Raw genomic sequence first — 22,146 nt, 5'->3', positions numbered from 1 at the left:
ATTGAAAGAATTTTTTATGAAAAGAACATGGCTTGGAAAAGACATCAATAACGAAACTAATTGGAAAACCGACGAGGGGTGAAGGCCCTAGTGGGCATAGCACAGACACTGGGGAATCAACAGATTGCCTTTCGTGGTTTAGCAGATAACAATGATAAATACATTCGTCAAATTTTTAACCTAGTTGCTCGCTGTGAGCCACATTTCAGTAATTGGTTGCGTGAAAGAACAATGAAGAAGAACACGGTAAACTACCCTAGCGGTGTCTCACAAAACCGATTCCTTGAGGTACTGGGTAACGAAATTAAGCGCAAGATTGTAACCGCTGTGAATGCTAGTGGCGCATATTCAATTATCGCAGATACCAAGCCGGACTGCGCACACGAAGAAAGACTTGTGATTTGCGTCAGGTTTGTTGGTTCTGATGGCACCATCCAAGAGAGACTTTTAGCCATAGTACCAGTTGAATCAAGAATAGGGAAAGAAACTGCCGATAAAATCCTAGAAGTCTTAGAAAAGGAAGGAGTAAGCAAAGAGGCGCTCATGTACCAAAGTTATGATTATGCGGTCAACATGTCTGGTGTTCGTCAGGGGGTCCAGGCATATATATCAGCCGAAGTGGGAAGGGAAGTAAACTATATTCGCTGTATGGCTCATAGAGAGAATCTTATTGTGGAACACGCTTGCAGTAGCAGTTCCATAGTTCGAAAAATGTTTGAAATCTTGCAGGAGCTCTATGTCTTCTTTACTGGTGGAACAAAGTGAGTTAATGATTACAAACGAACACTTGAGAGAGCTGAGTCGATACTCTAGATAAGAGATTTTTCAATGACAACATGAACATCCAGGTTAGAAAACTTCAATGCGTTTAAAGCCAACTGTGATAAAATTATTGAAATTCTTGATGAGCTAATAGAACAAGACGAAGAAAAAATAATAAAAGAAAAAGCTCGAGCTCTGCATCGCCACTTTACTTGCTTTGATTTTATTGTTACACTTATGTTCATGCGCCAAGTCATTTTCAGGACGAAGGTTCTTGCAGAAAAGTTGCAGGATGAACAGCTCGATCTGATGACTGCAAATACAAAACTCTGGTCAACACGTGACATCTTAGATGCTCTCCTCCAAGATACGGCTCAGATAGAGAAGCAAATTGAGGCATCAAAAGTAGCAGCAGAAAAATTTGGTTCAATAGCCGAAGACGAGTTTCGACTTAAAGCACCGTCCTCGACGTCCACCTTCTCGTCATTCAGAGGTGATTCCTAATTCTGGAGCCGACATGTCGGATGAGTAAAAATCATTTTATGTTAAGGAGCTCTGTGGCATCCTCAGAATCCTTTTGAATGGCTTGGACAATGCAAACCGTGAAAAATTTTCTTTTGTAGAGCCAGCATACAAGTCTTAATTGGAAAAAATGGGCGACAGCTATGAAATCCTATCGTAAGTTGTATAGCTGTTTCTGAGAAGAAGCCTTGATCCCGGAGAGCTCGCGTTACAGCTTAGGGTCTTCAAATGCTTTTTGACCAGGACTGAGGTCAAAAGCAGTAAAGACATTGATCGGACCGTTTTGAGGCTCTATTTAAAGAAATTTATGCTGTCAAGACAATATTCCCAACTCTCTGGTCAGTTTACCAGTGGATCGCAACAGCGCCACCAACTGCAGCAATTGCAGAAAAAAGTTTCAGCAAACTGAAATGGGTTATGACACGTTTACGTGCAACAATGGATCACGACCGTTTGGATCATCTCCTCATGATGTGCTGCGAGACTGACGTTGCTGACGAGCTGAAACTTGACAAATTGCTAGAAGTCTGGTTGTCTGCCAAGCCAAGGCGGTTGGCCTTTTAATTCAAGTTAGTTTTTTTCATTCTGACTCTTTTTATATATACCAATTGAAATTCTAAATTTTTTTACTTTGGCTTATATAAATCATAACATCATCATACCTCTCCTCATCAATTGCTTTATTCCACAAGAAAAGAGCAAAATCGTTCGCTATATCAGAGGATAGTACAGCCTATTAAAGATGTGTCTCTCGGGGCGGATCGGGCTCAATTAATTCAGGAAAACCGTTGGAGTTCCTGTGATAGCGATTCGGTATTAACACAAAGCACAAGAAGTTAAACTCAAGTTTTTTTTTCTGATTATTAACAAAATAAAAAAGTCGGTAAAAATGACCAGTCAGTCCGTAAAATCTATTGGCTCCCCCTCCTCAAACATTTTGGCTAGTAACACCCCTGTTTATTACTAATAAAAATGTTCGTAAATAAAATTAAAGAACTTTCGAGAAAGCCATTTAACCAAATAAAAGTAAAATTAATATGCAAATTTTGTTTTAATTATTCATATATGGCGAGCCAAAATCAAAACCTGCATTAATTCAAAAACGTTAAAAAATTAAATAAAAAAACAAGTTTTTTTTTAACTGAAAGTAAGGAGCGACGTTAAAACTTAAAACGAACAGAAATTATACCGAATATGAAAGGGGCTGTCCTCTCCTCAACGCCTCGCTCTTTACGCTAAAGTTTGACTTTCTCACAACTCTATTTTTTTTAAACATTGTTTTTTAATAAAAAGTTGTGAGACCGAGTCAAACTTTAGCGTAAAGAGCGAGGTATTGACTTGGGGGCGAATCCTCTCATATAGCCTACGTAATACTTTCTGTTGGTTTTAAGTTTTAATGTTGCTCGTTACTTTCAGTTGAAAAAAACTTGTTTTTTTATTTAATTTCTGATCGTTTTTTAAATAGTGCTGGGAAATCCGGCGCCCCCATCATAGAATTGTCCATTCCCCAATGAAACGTACTCCATGATAAGATCCTCCCCCGCAAACCCCTCCTACGACCCCCCACCAGAAAAAAATCCCTCCTGAAAACGTCTGTATACTTCCCATCAACCAATACTATAGGTAAACAATGGACAAAGTTCATAACTTGCAGCCCTTCCCCCGGGAACTATTCGGAATTAAGTCATCCTCAAAGACATACTTATTAGATTTTCGACTATGGTAAACAAAATGGCTATCTCAAAATTTTGATTGGGTGACTTTGGGAGAAAATGAGCGTGGGAGGGGGCCAAGTTGCCCTCCAGTTTTTTTGGTCACTTAAAAAGGGCACTAGAACTTTTAATTTCGGTTCGAATGAACCCTCTCACGATATTCTAGGACTACTGGATCGATATGATCACCCCTGGGAAAAAAAAACAAATAAACACGCATCCGTGATCTTTCTTCTAGCAAATAATACAAAATTCCACATTTTTGCAGGGAAGAGCTTGAAACTTCTATAGGAGAGTTCTCTGATACGCTGAATCTGATGGTGTGAGTTTCATTAAAGTTGTATGACGTTTAGGGGTTGTTTCCCTCTTTTTTCGAAAATAAGGCAAATTTTCCCTGGCGCGTAACTTTTGATAGGAAAGACTAAACTTGATGAAACATATATATTTGAAATCAGCATAAAAATCTGATTCTTTTGATGTATCTATTGGTATCAAAATTTGTTTTTTGAGTTTCTGTTACTATTGAGCCGGGTCGCTGCTTACTTACAGTTCGGTACCACGAACTGTTTGATTTATATACTCCTGAGAGGCGATCGACAATCTAAGCATTAATTTTGCTTACTTCATTTTTGAGCCGCACTTAAATGACACTTTCCTTCTTTCCATTGTAATTTCGATTTGTCTTTTAACCGCAGCTTTCTTTGTGTATCATTTTCGTTTGCAATTCTCGTAGTCGCTTGTCTTCTAGCCGCATAATTCTTTGGGAATCGTTTTCGTTTGTAATTTCATTTTTGATTCGTTGTGATGCTTGTTGTCATATATGTTCTAGCCGCAGATTTCGTTGTGTTTCATTTTCCTTCGTCATTACCTCAAACATTTTTTCTATGTCTTTTGCTTTAGCTATTCGGATCCATTCACCATAATTTCACATTCGTTATCCATACCAAAAACGATCCAATCACCCCTGGGAAAAAATGATGAAAGTTGCTATTTAAATGCATGCTAATGTGGCGTCATTCATATGAAAAATTATTCAGCCGTTTTAGAGAAAAAATACTTACATGAACACGTGTAAAATTATTGCTCGCTTGAAAGCAGTAGATACAGTAGTTTATAATTACACTACCTATTAAATGGGACGCTAGCGACCAATTTTCCAAGAACAGTCGGAAGCGTCCTTTATCCGGTGTGATGATTAATTATGGGGGAGTAACCAGAAAGAGACTACTAAGTCGAAAATTCTAGAGACAAGCACATGGTTTTAGGCGGTAGTGCTTTGTTTCTGCAAATCCCTTATTAGAAGAACAGAATTCATGAAAACACAGGTATACTAATTTGTACGAGGAAACCGAGCCTCGCTGGGTAAAAAGAAACAGTTTTTTTTTGTTATCTCTTTCGCAAAACAGCTTCAATTTCAATTTATTCGCAGTAGACAATAAAGCCATCAGAATATTGGGTGGCTGAATACTTATGACGTCATTCATATAAAAAAAAAAATTCCAAAAATTAATCAAAGCCTTAAACTAATTTTCCAAAAGTTGTGACCTATCTAGATCCTTTTTTTTCTACACCGAAAGATGATAATATGTTTATTTTCAGGATAAACTATAGTACCATTTTAGGGTAAAAATATACAGATATACAATTATTGCTCGTTTGATAAGATGCTTTTCAAGAATACAAGATGAAAATGATGTTGATAATTTGGATGAAGACGACCAACAGCCTTAAATCAAATATGTTACTCATTTGAGAAGAACTGAACATGAGCATGGCCACCACTCAGCTGTAGTAAGAGGAAGGTATGTTCTGAAAACAAATAAATTCTTCTAAGGAATATCAAGAAAAAACTATCCATCGTAGCTACGACCTGATTTATAATCATGGTTTAATCTTATTCTTCCATGCACATTGCTCACGATAAAGAGAATTTAGATCTGCTTAAGCTTATTTATCATCAGGCAGATGTAGTAAAAAAAAATACTTTTGCTCTGAACCTCAGGACAGAGTGGCCAGGAACGAAGTCTGAGATAAAATTGCCAGAAAATGAACCTCAACTGTGCAGCACAATTCTGTTTGTCCACGTCGTCCAAATTTGTGCTTAAACTTCTCGTGTCTTTGGCACTGGGAAGTCAGCAGGACTACAAAAAGAAAACCCTGTTTTACGAATCCATTCAAGTTTGTGAGTCAGATATCTATGTGGCTCCTTAGTTTCGGTCTTGATTTTCCTAGGATTGATTGTATAGAATTAGTCGTCAGAGAATGATGGTAGGGGCTCATTTGAAAGGATATCACCATATCTACTGTCTTTTTCCAGCAATAGAAGATATTTTGCAGGGTTGCCACCCTGACCTGAAAGAATTTACTAAATCATAGCGGAAAATGTTACTAGATTGAATCGGTTTTTACTAATTACTAAAAAAAAAATTTTTGTACGTGCGGCTACACTACAAGCACACCAACAACCATCGGTTTTTGCTATACAAGGATAATCAATACGATTTTCACAGTCTTTTTTCCTTTTTTTTTTCTCTTTTTCCTTTCGTTTTCACAGTATGATTGAAAATTCCGGAAACCCACAAGTTCAAAAATCCTTTTTTTGGATATATATATATATATATATATATATATATATATATATATATATATATATATATATATATATATATATATATATATATATATATATATATATATATATATATATATATATATATATATATATATATATATATATATATATATATACATATATATATATATATATAATGTTACATTTCTACTTACTTTTAATTTCTCTCAGCAGGCTCCTTGTTCCTCAATAAAAATTTTCAAACTGAGGAGATTCACCTAATCACCTTGGGTGGTTGGCTTCTGTTTTGATTCCAATATATTCCCAATCATCACAAATCCAAGCGTCATTATAGCTTCATTTTTAGTTGGTAAGATTTGATAAACAGAAAGCTGATTTTTTCGACCTTTAGACACCGGAAGTGGAGTGTTTGTTTATGAAAACAGGTGATTGTTTGTTTGTCTCTGACTCTGAGACAGACAAGCAAAATTGTAAATTGCAAAACAGACAAGCAAAAATTGTAAATTGTCATATGTTTACGATAATTTTTTTCCGTGAATTCATGGAAAAAAAAAAGTTTTGTTTACTATAAATCATGATTTTTTACTAGTTTTTACTAGATTTCGGGAAATTTACTAGATTCTCTAAATTTACTAGATTATTTTTTTTCACTAGATCTAGTAAAATCCTACTGACGGTGGCAACCCTGATATTTTGTCACAGCGAAGTGATGTTTTCTATCATTTTTTGTCCTAGAACGACAAATTTTGGCTAAAAAGGACCGAAATCCAGAAGAATACTAATTTCTGACACACCGCATCGGTTAGTCATGGTCTAAAACCTTGAACAGGATGTTTTGAGCCTTCACTATTGAAAAACGACTCGAAGTCAAAACACAGAGCGAGCTTTGTGTTTGTTCATAGATGCCTCAGTGATTACCAAGATTAGAGCTATGAGCCAGGTATGAGGACGAAAAGGGAAAAGAAAACAACTTTAAAGAAACGAATATTAGAAGTTAATAACAAATATGAAACAAAGAAAATTTTAGATATATTTAAATAAACTAAATTTTTTATTTTTTTTTGAAAAAATCAATAACGTTTAAATTTTTATTGAAAAAAAGTTTAATTTTTATTGGTTTAAATTTTTATTGAAAAAAAACAACAACATTAGCTTCTAAAGAAGGAAAAATTTGGACAAAGAAGAGGAGCAGGAAACAATTTTTCCTGCGGAGAAAGGAGAGGATAAAAGAGAAGAAGAAAATAATTTTTTTTTTAGCTGATATAAAATTCGGACAGTTAAAAATGACTATCATAAAACTTCACTTGAAAAAAAAAACAAGAAAAAAAAGCTTTATTTAGTTCCAAATCTGACAGCATATATACAAAACTATTTAGTATGGGTGCCTCTTCTTGCTTCCATTTCATAGATCAAAAGTCTCCACATTTTCACAACAAAAACCTCTGCTTCTTCATCAAGAACCTAGAAAGAGAAGAAAAGATCATCATATTAAATAAGCAACACTTGACAATTGCAAGGTTAGTTCCATATTTTAAAAGTATGACTAATTCTTGATTTATTGACCTTATTAAGTACCACACATACGCAATACTTGATTATTCTCTGTTGACCACCATATATGCACGTTCCAATGGACATATTTCCAGAGAAAGGTGTAGAAATTCGAAAAAAAAACGCAAAAAATAGGCGGATTATATAAAATATTTAAGCATATATCACAAAGATCACATGTTTAGATGCCAAATGGGGAGACCAGCCCCCCCCCCCCCAAACATATACAACATATTCCATTTCCAACACTGATCACACAATATTTACTATGAAATACTTTTTATATGACTCTTCTTAAACGAGGATTAAACTTTCTTCTTACTATAGTAAAGTGCAAACTTCAATAATTAAACTTTGAGCATTTGCTAACGATAGTGAAGAATTGCGAAAACTACAACAAGTTAATCCACTGGCTTCACAGGCCATTTTAAACATAAATTATTAATTCTATTTATTATATGCTTTTCCAAATTGTACTATTGTTATTCTTTTCTTTCTTTTTTGGTGGGTGGAAAATTTGATCTACAATTCATATTTCTTTCAACTTTTCTATGACAACACCATATTTCCTTTTCACCAGTTATCACAATGTATAAAGTCTCATTCCTAGACCTTTCAAGTCCTTGAAGAAACGGGGGAACGAATCTCAATTAATCAGCTAGCGCTACTGTCCACTTCTAGAGTGAAAAGTTTCAACATCCAAAGAATCTTATTGAAAGGAATTCTACATGTGCGCTGCATGGAATTTAAAACTGGTGTGCTGCACGATGTGCAGCACCAACTCTTGTGCGCTGCCCACAATATAAAGATCCTCGGCTTTGTTGTTGTCATCTGTTATCTTAAATCACCACGATATAATATTAGTAAAGGATCTCTACTGCCCTAAATGCAATCACTACAATGCACCTGTGGCCATCCCAACCCCCCTGAATCACTCCAGCACTCCAGCTCCAGCCCTTTGGAAATCACTGCTCTATTTGATACTTCACTAATGTCATTTTCGAGAATTTGATAAACATGAATAAAATGAATCAGAAGAGAAAGGGCTAAAAATATATATATATATATATATATATATATATATATATATATATATATATATATATATATATATATATATATATATATATATATATATATATATATATGGTGTACATAACACACACATTTTAATTTATTACACTATATATTAAATGTCTTACTGTTCTTAAATTATTTCATTATATTATATATACGTTTTTTGGTACTTATATGATAAACCCCCTACCGCTCAGGTTGTTCATTCTTGACGCATTATAGAACCGTTTTTTTCTTTTTTCATTAGTTTGTTTTTTAGCTTAGCTTGAGACAAGACAAAGGGAAGTGACAGAATAGATGGAAAATATACAATTTGGGCTATATATTTGCACATTAGGGGCGGGACGGGGGGGGGGAGGTTGTATTGTAAAATATTTTGACAGTGTGAAGTTAGAAAGCAATGCTTACAAAATAATATGCAGAATGATTTTACCAAACGCATTAGGCATGCGGACCCGCTGTACTTTACCCCCCCCCCCTAACGTGCAAATATATAGCCCAAATTTGTTTCTAAAGTATTATGTTTTCATCTTACTTTGGTATATGTCAATAGGATTGGGCACCAGAAAACCATATTAGAAGAACATTAGGTATGGGGTATATCTAGGGTGACCAGATTTTCTCAGACCCAATGCGGGACATACCAAAATTTGAAGAGCGCTGGAAGGAGTAAGAAATGTGTGTGGTTTCATAAAAACACTCAAAAACGTTTCTTAAACTTTTATCGTCTTTTTTCATTATATTTTTATTTTAATCATATTTGGCAGATGAATGCACCTTTTTTAGAAATACAACATTGTTCTCGATTTCCTTCTTAAACTCATCACACGGTTTCTTTCCGTTAAACTTGTCAAACACACAAGATTTCAGTGTGTCCAGTTCCAATTGTGATTTTTCATCAGTCCAAAAGTTATTTATCAAAGAAAAAACTCTTTCTAAAGCTGCGTTTGTGCCAGGCAGACTTAGGAAAAACTCTACAAGTAACGCTAAATTGTTGTAAGGAATGGATTCCTTTTCAAAAAATGCAAATATTTCCACCCAAATCAAATCAACCGGCGTTTCTTCCTCAGACCATGTTTCCATTTTGGTTGCATCACAGAAATTCCGGGTGTAAATGAACTCATCGAACAGCTTGGGCTCATCAAGTGTCATGTCGTTTGTGTATTTTTGGAACAAGTCAATGGAATCACATATGTCTGACCATTCCAATGGTGCTTTCATTAAAATCCATTGGGCGCAATTGAACTCAGTGAGGTATGGTAAATACTTTTCCAAGTAATTATCCTTCTATAGTAAAAATTGAAGTTTGTCAGTAAATCCACAAATTTTTTTGGGGATTTAGTAAAAACAGATTCAATTAGTAAATTTCTTCCTCTCAGATTTAGCAAATTCTTCCAGGCCAGGATGGTAACACTGTTAAAGAGTCTTTATAGTTATTACTAGGCTATCATAAGCTGGAATAATGGTAGTCTTGCTTAGCTAAAGTTAAAAGTTTTTTCTCTCAGGCTTGGTTTATTCTTGTAGACAATCCTGCTTTCACTAAGGAAGGTCTAATTTTAAAATTGATGATTTATTTCAGTTACAGTTGCTTACTTACTAAGGCAAAATATTTGTCCTGGGAATTTTTACTCCAAAGAAAATGGTAAATTTAGTAATTAACTCACAAATAAGGTCACTTAGGAATAGGCATACTTTTAGAACAAGACTTTCATAGCCTTCTGATTCCAAATAGCCTATAACATTCCTTTGTGTCAGAAAAGAACTTTGAACCCCCCCCCCCCCACCCTAGAGTGTAAATATATATATCCTACTTTGAATTCAGAGCCATTCAAGGGCAGGGAGGGCAACCAGGGCAAGCTGCCACAAGCATCTTGGCTAGGGGTTTACCTTATACTACAATAAATCCCACTTAATAGCAATAGGGCAAATCCTGTGTCTGCTCTTATCAAAACATTTTCATTGAGATTAAAACATTTTTATGAATATATGGGGAAAAATATGAAACTTATTAAAGTAATTCTATCTTTTTTTAAATCTAAAAATGTTTTGATCTTTTTGAATCTTTAAAAAAAAAACAGCACAAAAAAAAATAATGAAAGCCTTGATACCCGACGACGTACTTTCTGCTTTCGGTCACCAAGTACCTAATGTTCGTCTTTCTGCACTTCACGACAGTGACTCAGACGATGACATAGAGGAAAATACTCTGTCCGATAAGCAGGAAACGGCTTCCGCGACTGACACTGAATTGGGCTCGGAAAGTGACGGCATCTTTGAAGATTTGCCAGTGATTCCTCACTGTGTGAAACACCAACTTGAGAAAAATTGGGTTAGTGAGCCTGTGACGAACATGAAGAATTCTAGGTTTTGTCTTGTCAAGACTTATGACGGCTCCATAACACCAATAAAAAAATCCACGCTATTGTGGCTTCTGAGGGAAAGGTCTGAGAAGCTGAGTAGTGACCGATTAAAACGGGTGATGGTCCAGGGCCGACGAGTAGGACTACGTGAGTCGCCACAAACCAATGCAGAGGTCGGTGTGAAATCGGAATTGCGTATCGGTGAATGGTGCGTTTACAGACCGGTTGGCAGGGGAAAGAGAGTATTAGTTAGGCGGGTCATACAGTTTGGTTACTTTTCTGGGCGAAGATGCCACTCTGTTGACACGCAGAATATGGCGATGCTGCTCCCTGACGACATAGGAGTTCTGTACCAGTAGTTCTGGCTGAATGCTGATCCCACATTAACTGCTGCATCGGTAGACCAAGGTTACTGTGACTCCAGCCTGCATATCTTGCATTCAGCAGAACCCGTTTCTATGGAAATCAGCACCAACATTGTCTTTGGCTTTGACTCAGATGTCTTCACAAAGCTGAATTCATTTATCCAGAAGAAAAGGTTCCACTTTTTTGATGTCTTTTCAACGACCCAATGGCGATGCTGAAAATGGAATCTAAACCCAGACCTGACCCCATGATCATTACTACCTCCATAACAATGTTTAGTGTGTCAACAGAAGAAATTTTGTTTAAAGTTTTCCAAAGATTGTTGTTATTTTTTTTTCTCTCGTCCTCCTCTCCTCTTGGTAATATTTTAATACAAAAACATATAAATCTTACAACTTCATACATTATCATGTCACCTAAAATTAAAAAAAAATTTTTTTATTATATACCATTCAATATTTTAGTGGACATGAAGGCATGCTACCATTTAACTTATTTCTTGCCAAATATCTATCGCTCCCCCCGTTTCAGGGTGTCCTTCCCCCTCTAGGAGGCGCTTTTCCGGTGGCATTTTTACTTCAATTTCTTAAAATTCGTATCCTTCAATTTTAACTAATGCGAATTCGAATTTTAAAGGTGGTCTTCCAAAAGGCTTACTCTTACAACTTTAAAATTTTTTAACACAAAAAAAACTATTTGCTCTTCCGTAGACTGGGCGTCCTCCGTCCACAAGAAACCCATTCTTGCGGTGGCACTTTTTTCCTTCTTTTTCTCTTTTTTTCAGCACTTTTTACGACCAACCTTAATCAACAAAAAAACCACAACACAACCAACCCATCAACAAAAAAACAAAAATGAACTTAATACTGACGCGCATGAGGGCACAGAACTGAACAGAATCTTGAACCATGTCTCCTACGGCCGAGGAGACCACCCCCGGCGGAGCCGGTCTTTCCAGCTTAAGTGCGTGTGCCCGTCATCCCCCATTTGCTTGAGTTCTTGATATAATTTATGAGTCTCGAATGCATTCCGAGATGTAGGACAGAGGAAGCGATGAATACCATCGGAAAACTTGTTATGCTCAGTAGAAGACTTAGTGTTTATACTTGTGCTAACTAAACTTAGTTTGACTTACTGAAGCTCTTTTGTCCAGTCTCTTAGAGTTGTCATTTGCGGTGTCATTATTGAGATGATTATTGAAACGTACCAATAAAAATATGAGAAACTAGTTATTTATTTTAGTTGGTTGCTTTACTTTGCTCTTTTTACTAATAGCTCGGTAGTAACAGTTTTTCTGACTGTTGCTTTACAGTTTTCTCTTCAAATACCCAAAGGCCTGGGTTTAATACCAAGAAAGTTGGATTCTAAGTACATTCAGGAAAAAAGGATCTGTGTTTCTTCCGGATTCTTTCGTGTCAAAGCAGCAGATTCCTTTTTTTTTAGTACAATTAAGAATCCGAGATCCAAGGGTGCGTCTTGGCACAGCCACTAAACAGAAAAGCAGGTACGAGAGAAGGGAAAGGGACGTGTGAAGACGTGATAAAAGGCAACTTTAACGCTGGCCAAGCCATTTTGAATAGGGCTGCGAAGCGTGACGTCAATTCTTGGGCGGGAAATTCAAATAACGATGAAACGTGGATGCGTAGACACGTTTTTTCGGAACTTTGGCGAATTGTTTTGGCCTAAAATATTTGTCGTAGATCCTACTAATCCACCAGAACGTTTTCACGTCGAAATGATACTAGGAATATTGACAATCAGTTGTTAGTTACAACTAGAAACCACGTTTCACGGTACTTTGAATTTCGCACCTTGCTTTTTACGTCATCACCGCGCAGCCCTATGTTGTGTAACTTAAAAACCGTGTTCCGTTTTTTTTTTTAATTTCTGGATTTTTTTAAAGAAAAATCGGAAATTTATTTTTGAGGTGGTGGCAACGCTGCATGTGTATTAGGAAAAAGTGACACCATCAGTGCCATCGTAGGGTTACCTAGTTTTTGCATGAATATTAACAACTTGCAGTCCTCCGTTCTTCTTCTTTAGGTACATATCAGTTGTTTTCAGTCTTGGGGGTTCTTTTCCTTGCCAAATAAACCCGTAGATGATTTTTTCCAAGTTTTAAAAGATCGCTTTTGAAGGTGCTGAAATATTCGACAGACAAAATTGAGAAAAGGTCGGTTTGGTCATATCGGCACTTGAAATTCAAGAACAGACTCAATGTGTACAAGAGTAAAGTATTGGTGAGACTTACTATTTGAACGTCACCAAGAATGTGTTTTGGGCTAAATTGTGGCCCATAGTTTTTGAACAAATAAACTAACAGATAATCGAAAATGTTCTTAAATACTTTGCAGTGTGGACTTATCTAAGAATGTAATTTGGACTGAACTGACAAACGCATATATGGAACAGACAAACGCATATATGACCTATAATATTCTTAAAACTTGTCAGTGTGGACTTAAAAATTGGCCGCTCAGAAATTAGTTGACTTTCAATGGAAAACTGCTGAGTTCTATAGCATTAGAATGTCACAGTAACACAAATATGGACTTGGTTATATTGGCGTCAGAAAGGATATAATAAACTTATGATATATAGAGAATATAATACTTAAAAAGCTTACCATTTGAACATCGTCAAGGATGCTTTGGGCTGAACTGTGGCCCATAATTTTGGTGCAGATAAACTCGACCAAGACTGGTTCTGGCTCTCCAATATACTCGACGATTTTTTTGTTTATCCACGGTCGAATCCTCTTCTCAATCAAACTCTAGAGAAAAAAAAGTTTAGAAGGGAGTATACTAAAAGAGAGAGAACAGATTATCATTAAAAATAGCACGGCTGTGGAGCGGGTTATAAGTTAATAACCGACTCTGACACTAACTCCAGATATTTTCAATATACGGACTGAAAATCCGACTCTTGTTCATCAAAAGATTATTAAAACTCCGACACCAAGTCCACGACCCGACTCCAAAGCCCTAGTCTAAAGCTTATTAACTAGATTTTATAAATAAAAACGACTCCGACTCCACACATTTTCAATATTCCGACTCCACAGCCCTGGAAAATAGTAATAGCAAATAAAGGTAAAGGGTAATTTAAAAAATACGGCATTAGACTTCAGAATCCCTGCCGGAAGTGCCGATCTACATTTCACAGTCCTTAAGTCAGGAAGTGCAATGGGGCTTGGGGGCCAGCCATCCTGTGCTTTCGTACACCCTTCCTGTTTACCTCCTCCAGATTTCTCCACGTACTCATTTAGAACTGAGTCGACTCTGGCTGAGCTTACAGAGTAAAGTAATGACAAACAAGATAAGAATAATGAGAAAAAATACGTAGTTAAACTAATAATTAATAAAATAAGTATTTATACTGATAACACCAGATTATAGAGTATATTACAAGAATTAATTAATAGTAATAAGCCGCAAAATATTAAAATCTCTTAAAGAAGAGACACAGTTTTAAGAGCACTCGAACTTACAACAAACTAGTTTTCAGATAAGAAAACGACAAATCAATTTTTGGGCATGGAAAATTGTTTGGGGCAAATGTATTGGGTCTCAAAAAACATCTTGATTGTCTATAGTTTACCTTCCTAGCCCCTTCCCTCTTTTACCAATCTCAATTACTTCAAAGTATACTATGCGCGGGATTTTCTTTTGAGCGGGGGGGGGGGGGGGTAGATAACACTAACTGTTTTTGATGGTATGAATAAGAAGTGCCCAAAAAAACAGGAAAATTTAAGATTTAGGGAGGGGGAGCAAGGCGGTACCCAGGATTTTTTCGGAGGGGGGTTTCACTAAAAAAGAATTGTTGGGGGGGGGGGTACACAAAAAAACTCAAAAAACGCATATAAAATTTGTTTATGTCCATTTTTGTTACGTTTTTACGAGTCAGACAAACATTTCGGGGGGAGGGAGGGGTTCAGACCCCCTAACAACCGCCCCGTGGATACGGCCTTGAGGGGGAGTCTGGGTTCTTAGGATCCCCTGCATACATCCCTGGGGGATTAATATTATTGAATGAGTTCTGAAGCTACTATTCCTTCTTTCCTTTTTGTTTCTTACTTAAAATAATATCTTCGGATTTCCAAAACAGCATCAGAAAAAAATTTAAGCCATTGACTTCCGAATTTCTTTTTGTGATTTACTGTTATTATTGGAAGCGCTGGAACTACTATTACTTTTTGCCCTTTATTCATGCCTAACAATACCTTATTTATACTTTTCAATTTCCAAAATAGTTTTCTGAAAAAACATTTTAGCCAATGACTTTTGAATTTCTTTTGTAATTTCCTTGACGTCCAGTTCGATTAAATAGTTCCCCTCTTCTTTTAAACTTATCCAGAGAAGAGATTTTGCCATGAAACGAGAAAGAATTTATAACAGTTATCCTGGAGCAAGATAAACTCTTGAATTTCGACATTTTTCTTTGCTTTAAGCTAAGTGTGTTCCACTTTTATATATCATATAATTACTCTCGTCCAGTGGTTTCCACCATAAGGTATGTGCTCTAGAGATAGATGGTTAAAAATATAAGAAGGAGACAATCAGAGAATGTTTAAGGCGTGCTTATGATTCTTTATGTAACCTCCGTCTGAACTAGATTTCATTTTTTTTTCAAACTAACATCGACGGGGGGGGGGGGAGGAGGAGTTATGGTTTTGAAGATAAATAAATGACTCACGTGAAAAGGGCAGAGACTTGTCCAGCCTAAGGCGTGAGCTCAAAAGATGGATGATTAACTATATAGAGAGGGGGGCAAACAGAGAACGTATACAATTTTTATGCATCCTCGATGGGAATAAATTTCGTTTTTTCGATAACCAATATTGAGGGGAGGGGGAGGACGATAATGGTTTTATAGATGTATTTGTGAGTCAACGCGATAAAGACAGAAACTCACGACAGCGTAGGACACGTGTTCTAGAGTAGGTTGAGTAAATATATAGAGGGGGTAATCAGAGACCGTTTAAGGCGCGTTTATGATTCTTTAGGTGTGATCAACGGGGGTACAATTCATTTTTTAATAATTTACAGCGGAAGAGGTAATGGTTTTAGAAATGAATAGGCGTCCTGCCAAAAATAGGCAGATTCGCTAGCAGGTCTGGAAAGAGGTCGAGATAGCTAAGCCTTCAACCACTCGAACTCGGGATAAGATCTGGGATAACCCATTATTTTTACTTCTGTCGTTATCTAACAGCAAATGAGGGATTTAAAAGCCTTTGCTTCGTTTCACAAGAACAATGGACAGAAGGCGATGGGGACATTCAGTGCATACGAGACCAAAAGATGAAAATATTGTACAAAAACATTCGGAAACTTGGACTTAATTTGATAATTAAGTCAGTTAATTTGATAATTAATAAGATAATTAAGCCTAAAATTGCTGCAATCTTATTTTTGGATATACGCCAATATCAAAACCAACAGTAGCAGTCTGGGTGAAATTTACAATAAAATCTAATGTTATTCCATGTTTTTCTCTACATACCTAATCCCAAAGGCCCTTTTTTACAGTTTTGCCGTCATATCTGGCTAATCGACCTGAAAACTTTTCTGCGATACAAAATCTCTTGCATATATACAAAACAGTGGCGCAATTTGAGAGGGGGGCAGAGGTACATGCCCCCACCCAAGATTTTGGGAAATACCTTTTATTATGCGTCAAATACCACGTTTTTTAAGTGTGGTTGTTGATTTATTTTTTGTATCTTCAATAAAATAAAAGTAAAAAAATTCCTTCCTCTGTATATTTTTCTGAACTAAAACTTATGTTGCAACAGATGAAGCAGCCAAAACTCCTGACAGTTTTATTTTATATACCAAAGGTCTTAAATCAACAACGATAAAAATAGAAACATTTCACCCCTAGAATCATTTTGGGCCTATTCATACCCGAAGCCACGACTTCCTAACATTTTTCTTTGTTTCAAAATTGAAAGTTTTTTTAGGCAGTAATTTTCGTTAACGTTGCAACGCTGAACCGTGAAAACATATATTCAAAAATAATTAATCAAATTTGAGAGCGTTTTTCATCCACAAAAAATCAAAAATTAACAAACCATTGTGCATAAGGGGATTGGTGCCATATGTTTTTAGCTGATCTTTTGCTTCTTTTTTTTTTTTACCCGTGACTCTTTTTTTTTAACATGGCACCAGCTACTACCAAACTGCATAATTGCATATTAAGATATTTTGCGATTTTGAATTTGCGATTTTTCTAATTATATATTTGCACTTAACCTATTCAAACAATTGGATTGAATTTTCACTGTTCTTGATACTTTAAAAGCTACTGTTTTACCACTTGTATCTCACCTTAATCTCTTAAGAATTTGGCAGGTGACAAGATGTGAAAATAAGCGAGTCACTTTTTTTTATTGCTTTTGCAGTTTGAGAAATAATTTGGCTCGATTGAAATCGGCCAATAAACTTGCAAAAGTGAAGTCCCAGCCTCTTATTTTAATGATGAGACTAAGATGGTAAATTTAAAGTGAAATAAATAAGAGATTAAATTAACGAACCGTCTTTAATCACAAGGAAATTCTTTACATATTTCATCTCTTTATTTTCAGCAAATCAACTAGATGACTCTTTTTTTTTTCCCGAAGAGATTCAGAAAAGAACATTTGCCACAAAACACGATAATCATCACTGGAACTAGATAATGGCTTGAGCTCGGACTTTTTCCCTTGCTTTATGCTAAATATGTCCCACTTTTTCCCCATAATGGTCCTAGTCTTAAGTGCACTCCGGTATCCACTTCCTTCCTTGATTAAACAAGAAATTATTTATGATAATTCTATGGGTCCCGTGGAATTCTTCTCTAATTATTATCACGATGTTAAGGAATAATTGAGACTATAAAGGGATTTGTAAATGGCTCCCCCCATTTCAAGACTGAAATAATTTTCTCGGTATTTATTCAATTTCTACCTAACTTTTCTGTACATATCTCTCTTAATTGATGTGAATGTCTACATGTGCTACTTGTAACTTATTTAATTATGCTCAAACTACTATCATTTCTTAAAGGTAGAGTTAATTGGAGACACGAATATATTGGGTTTCCACATAAATTATGGAGGTAATGGAATAGAATAAACATATAAATAAAATATTTCTTAACCCAAGGTTTTAGTAGTTTCTACAAATTTGGTTAAAACTAAAAGATTATATGTATTTTTATATATAAAAAAATAAATAATAAACTATATATATATATATATATATATATATATATATATATATATATATATATATATATATATACGAGGGCAATTCAGAAACTAACCTCCGGTTGATTGAAAAAAATACACCAAGTTAAGTAAAAATATTTTAATATATACATCTTTGCACTATTTTTCGACATAGTCTCCATAACGATTGAGGCACTTATCGTATCTCTTCACAAGCTTTGAAATTGCTTCTGCATAAAAATCACCCACTTGTGCCTTGAGCCAGCCTGTGACCGCATCTTTGAGCTCTTCGTCGTCATTAAACCGATGGGAACCGAGCCATTTCTTCATATGCATGAAGAGGTGATAATCGCTTGGCGCCAGATCTGGGCTGTAAGGTGGATGGTTGAAAACGTCCCACTTGAAGGACTCAAGAAGGGCTGTTGTTCTGCGAGCAGAGTGAGGACGGGCGTTATCGTGGAAAAAACGATACCAGAAGTCAGCATACCACGGCGTTTGTTCTGTATAGCCCGTCGTAATGTTTTTAGTGTTTCACAGTACACGTCTTGATTAATGGTCGTCCCACGTTCCATGAATTCAACCAACAACACCCCTTTGGCATCCCAAAACACCGTTGCCATCAGCTTTCTGGCAGAAAAATCTTGCCGGGCTTTTTTTGGTTTGGTAGGCGAATCTGAATGTGCCCACATCTTTGACTGTCTTTTGTCTCAGGGTTCACGTACTTAATCCAGGTTTCGTCACCGGTCACGATTCTGTTTAACAATGGTTCTCCTTCGTCCTCATAACGTGACAGAAAGTCTAATGCAGAGGCCATTCTTTGAGTTTTGTGGTGGTTGGTAAGAATTTTGGGCACCCATCGTGCACAGAACTTACGGTAACCCAATCTTGCTGTCACTATCTCGTACAAAAGAGTCTTAGAAATCTGTGGAAAATCAATAGACAACTCCACCATTGTGAAATGTCGATTTTCATGAACTTTTGCATCAACTGTCTGAACGAGTTCGTCAGTCACCAAGGATTGTTTACCACTCCTCTCTTCATCATGAACGTTTTCTCGTCCACTTTTAAATAAACGTACCCATTCACGGACAACTCCTTCACTCATAACTTTTGGTCCGTACACGGCACAAAGCTCACGATGAATAGCTGCTGCAGAGTATCCTTTGGCTGTAAAAACCTTATAACAGCACGCACTTCACATTTGGCGGGACTTTCTATTGCAGCACACATTTCAAACTACCACAATAACTAAACTAGCGCAGGTACGATGTTCACTCGACTACGGCTTGATTGATGCCGACTGACCTGTTGAGTGCGTGAATGCACAGATGGCGCGCTACTCCCCCCACTACACACACTGTGACAAATCGGAGGTTAGTTTCTGAATTGCCCTCGTATATATATATATATATATATATATATATATATATATATATATATATATATAGATGGATTGTGAAAATAATAATTCTCAAATAAAGCAGATTTTCAGCTCGGAAACTTTTATATAAATGGGAAGGCTGAGGTGTTCTGCTTTCGTGCATTGTGCTTTTCGTGCATTCGTGAGTATCGTGCATTCTGTTTTGTTAAGTTGTGAGCTTTTGCTGGTTAATTATACGAGGAATCCGCACGAAATCGATTTTTTAAGAAACATTTCATCGGAACAATCTATTTATTAACAATTAATTGGGAAAGATTTGGAGGTATTTTTTCGTTTTCTGTGAAAGAAAATAATATTTTCGAAGCTCTTCATCAACTGCTAAAATATCTCAGCAAATGCACGAATAAAACTAAGTTTCTAATTAAACAAAAAATACCAACTTCTAGCTACGTTGGAGGATCTACACTGACAATTTAAATCTTGCCACCAGAAAGCTGACCGGAAGGCAGGGGTGCCAATTCCCAAAAATTTCAGGGGGGAGGGGAGCAATTACTCAAAATCTAGGGGGACAATTGCTTCCACCCTAAATTGCCGCCTCTTGCAGAAGGATTTGTCAGATATGAAGTTATAGTACGTCGTGGTGCTAAGAAAGATGTTGCAATTCGAGTACTTTTTTTTAATATAATGACCAATAGCGGGAGTGTTCTAAGGCACCTCTTCGACAGAAATTAGAATTTGAGAAACAATTATCTTTTCCCACAACCCGGTATGATTCAGCAACTGCTAAATATCTTAGCTAATGAAACAATCTTAGCTAATTAATAAAACATAGTTTATAATTAGAATGAAAAATATCAAGTTTTAGCAGCATGGGAGTTCCACACTGACAATTCAGAAACTTAACGTCATTTATTTTAACTATGAAAGCCTCCAAAAAGCTAAGCTCTCTCCCAAATACAGCCCTAGTGGTAATCTTTTACCATTACAGATATGATATTTTCGAGCATCTTAATAAGATTGTAAATATTTCATAGTTTTATAACAATTGATGCGTCAAAAGAATTGACTTTTTATGCTGATTCCAAATATATAAGTTTAATTAAGTTTACTGTTACCCATCAAAGGCTAGGAGCCTGGGAACATCTACCTGATTTCTGAGAAAGGGGGGGAACATACCCAAAAAGTCAAGCGATTTTAATGAAAATTATCACCAGATTTAGCATATCAAAACCCCGCTGTAGAAGTATCAAGTACCTATATACAAAAGGTGAAATTTTGTATTTTTGCCAGAAGAAAGACAGGGATGCGTGTTTTTTGTTTTTTCCCCCCCCCCCAGGGATGACTGTATCGAACTAATGGACCTAGGAGATCGGGAGAGGGTTCATTCAAACGGAAATCAAAAGTTCTGGTGCCCTTATCAAGTTAGCAAAAATATTGAAGGGCACTAACCCCCTCCCCTGCCCCCGTTTCCCCCCCGAGATATTGAATCAAAATTTTTAGATAGCCATTCGATTGAGCATGGTTGAAACGTCCAGTAACTATGCCTTTGGGCATGACGAGACCCCACATAGACCTCACATGGGAAAAAGGGTAGTTATGCAGTTTCCCCATTGTTTACATATAGCATTTGTTATTGGGAGATGTGCCAAATTGTGACAAAACCTTTGACTTTTTGTCAATTCTTTAAGAAAGACTGCTCAAACCAAAGGGCCTTTGAAAAGAGTGAGTGTTTTTAAAGATCTTTAAGACTTGGCGCAAAGAGCGAGGGATGATGAGGAGGCAGTCCCCTCATATAGAGAACAACTTATGTTCATTTGATGTTTTAATTTCAAATGAAACATTAAAATGGAATTAGTAAATAGCTATACCATACTTCCTCAGGCATGGTATATTTTGCTAAGTTCGAAGTTTATCCAAAATAACTGAATAAGTTCTTCTAACAATGGTGTTTTTTGACATAGCCTATTTTGACACAAAAATAGGAAGTAACATGACTTAAAAATTCCAAATTTGTTATTCTTCTTGGCCCAAAATTATATGGTGTTATAATTTAAAAATGTTCTATTATTGAATGATGGTATAGTGCATGAGTAATGAATTTCCGGTAAATGTCGAAAGACTAGGACAATTTCTCAGACTAGCAATGGAGTACGTAATAAGATTTTGTAATTTGTTTAATGTTATTGGTTTCTGCAGAGTAAATTACTCAGAACGAATTCTTTTTATTTTGTATTGCCATGGCCTTAGGACTTTTACGGCAATATAACTATTATTATTATAGTTATAATTATTGATAATTGATTGTGATACTTCTAAAATGTTAAATTAAGAGAAGTAAATTTTGAATGCGGAATTTTAAATCTGATTTTAACTGAGTAGATTCATTTACTTAAAAAGAAATGTATAGTAGGACCAATTTGAGGCTCTGAGTGGAAATTTTTGAGGCAAAAGGAAATTTTTGAGGCAAATTTTTGAGGAAATTTTTGAGACAGATTTTTTAGGCAAAGAAATGAGTTTCAACAAAATTCCAAAGTTACTATTGGCCTTCCCTAAAAGTGTCACTACAAGTATGCACATTTTTTTTGTCTTGCGCTGCACAATCTTGCCATTCT

At 36.0% G+C, this 22,146-nt stretch overlaps 2 protein-coding genes across 5 annotated transcripts in view; one reads left to right on the top strand and one right to left on the bottom strand.

Moving 5' to 3' along the window:
- Window positions 1-231: 231 nt before the first annotated feature.
- Window positions 232-1,266, top strand: LOC148949931 (zinc finger MYM-type protein 1-like). The gene is made up of 2 exons (XM_089091742.1): window positions 232-761; window positions 849-1,266. The coding sequence occupies exons 1-2, from the start codon at window positions 232-234 to the stop codon at window positions 1,264-1,266; spliced, it is 948 nt and encodes a 315-aa protein (XP_088947868.1).
- A 5,640-nt stretch (window positions 1,267-6,906) lies between these two features.
- The window catches only part of LOC148949930 (RNA-binding protein 25), a 132,010-nt gene continuing 116,770 nt past the window's right edge, over window positions 6,907-22,146 (bottom strand). For all 4 annotated transcript variants that reach the window (XM_089092018.1, XM_089092017.1, XM_089092020.1 and 1 more), the window contains 2 exons: window positions 13,570-13,716; window positions 6,907-7,050 (listed from right to left, as the gene is read on the bottom strand). In XM_089092018.1, coding sequence (XP_088948144.1) covers window positions 6,958-7,050; window positions 13,570-13,716 — 240 coding nt within the window. In that variant the 3' untranslated portion in view covers window positions 6,907-6,957. The remainder of the gene's footprint in view (window positions 7,051-13,569; window positions 13,717-22,146) is intronic.

Source organism: Artemia sp. Qi Xiang Cuo, chromosome 7, assembly GCF_049724085.1.
Source record: "Artemia sp. Qi Xiang Cuo chromosome 7, ASM4972408v1, whole genome shotgun sequence".
NCBI lineage: Eukaryota > Metazoa > Arthropoda > Branchiopoda > Anostraca > Artemiidae > Artemia > Artemia sp. Qi Xiang Cuo.
The sequence above is the reverse complement of the archived record's forward strand: the minus strand, read 5'-3'. Positions and strand labels throughout refer to the sequence as shown.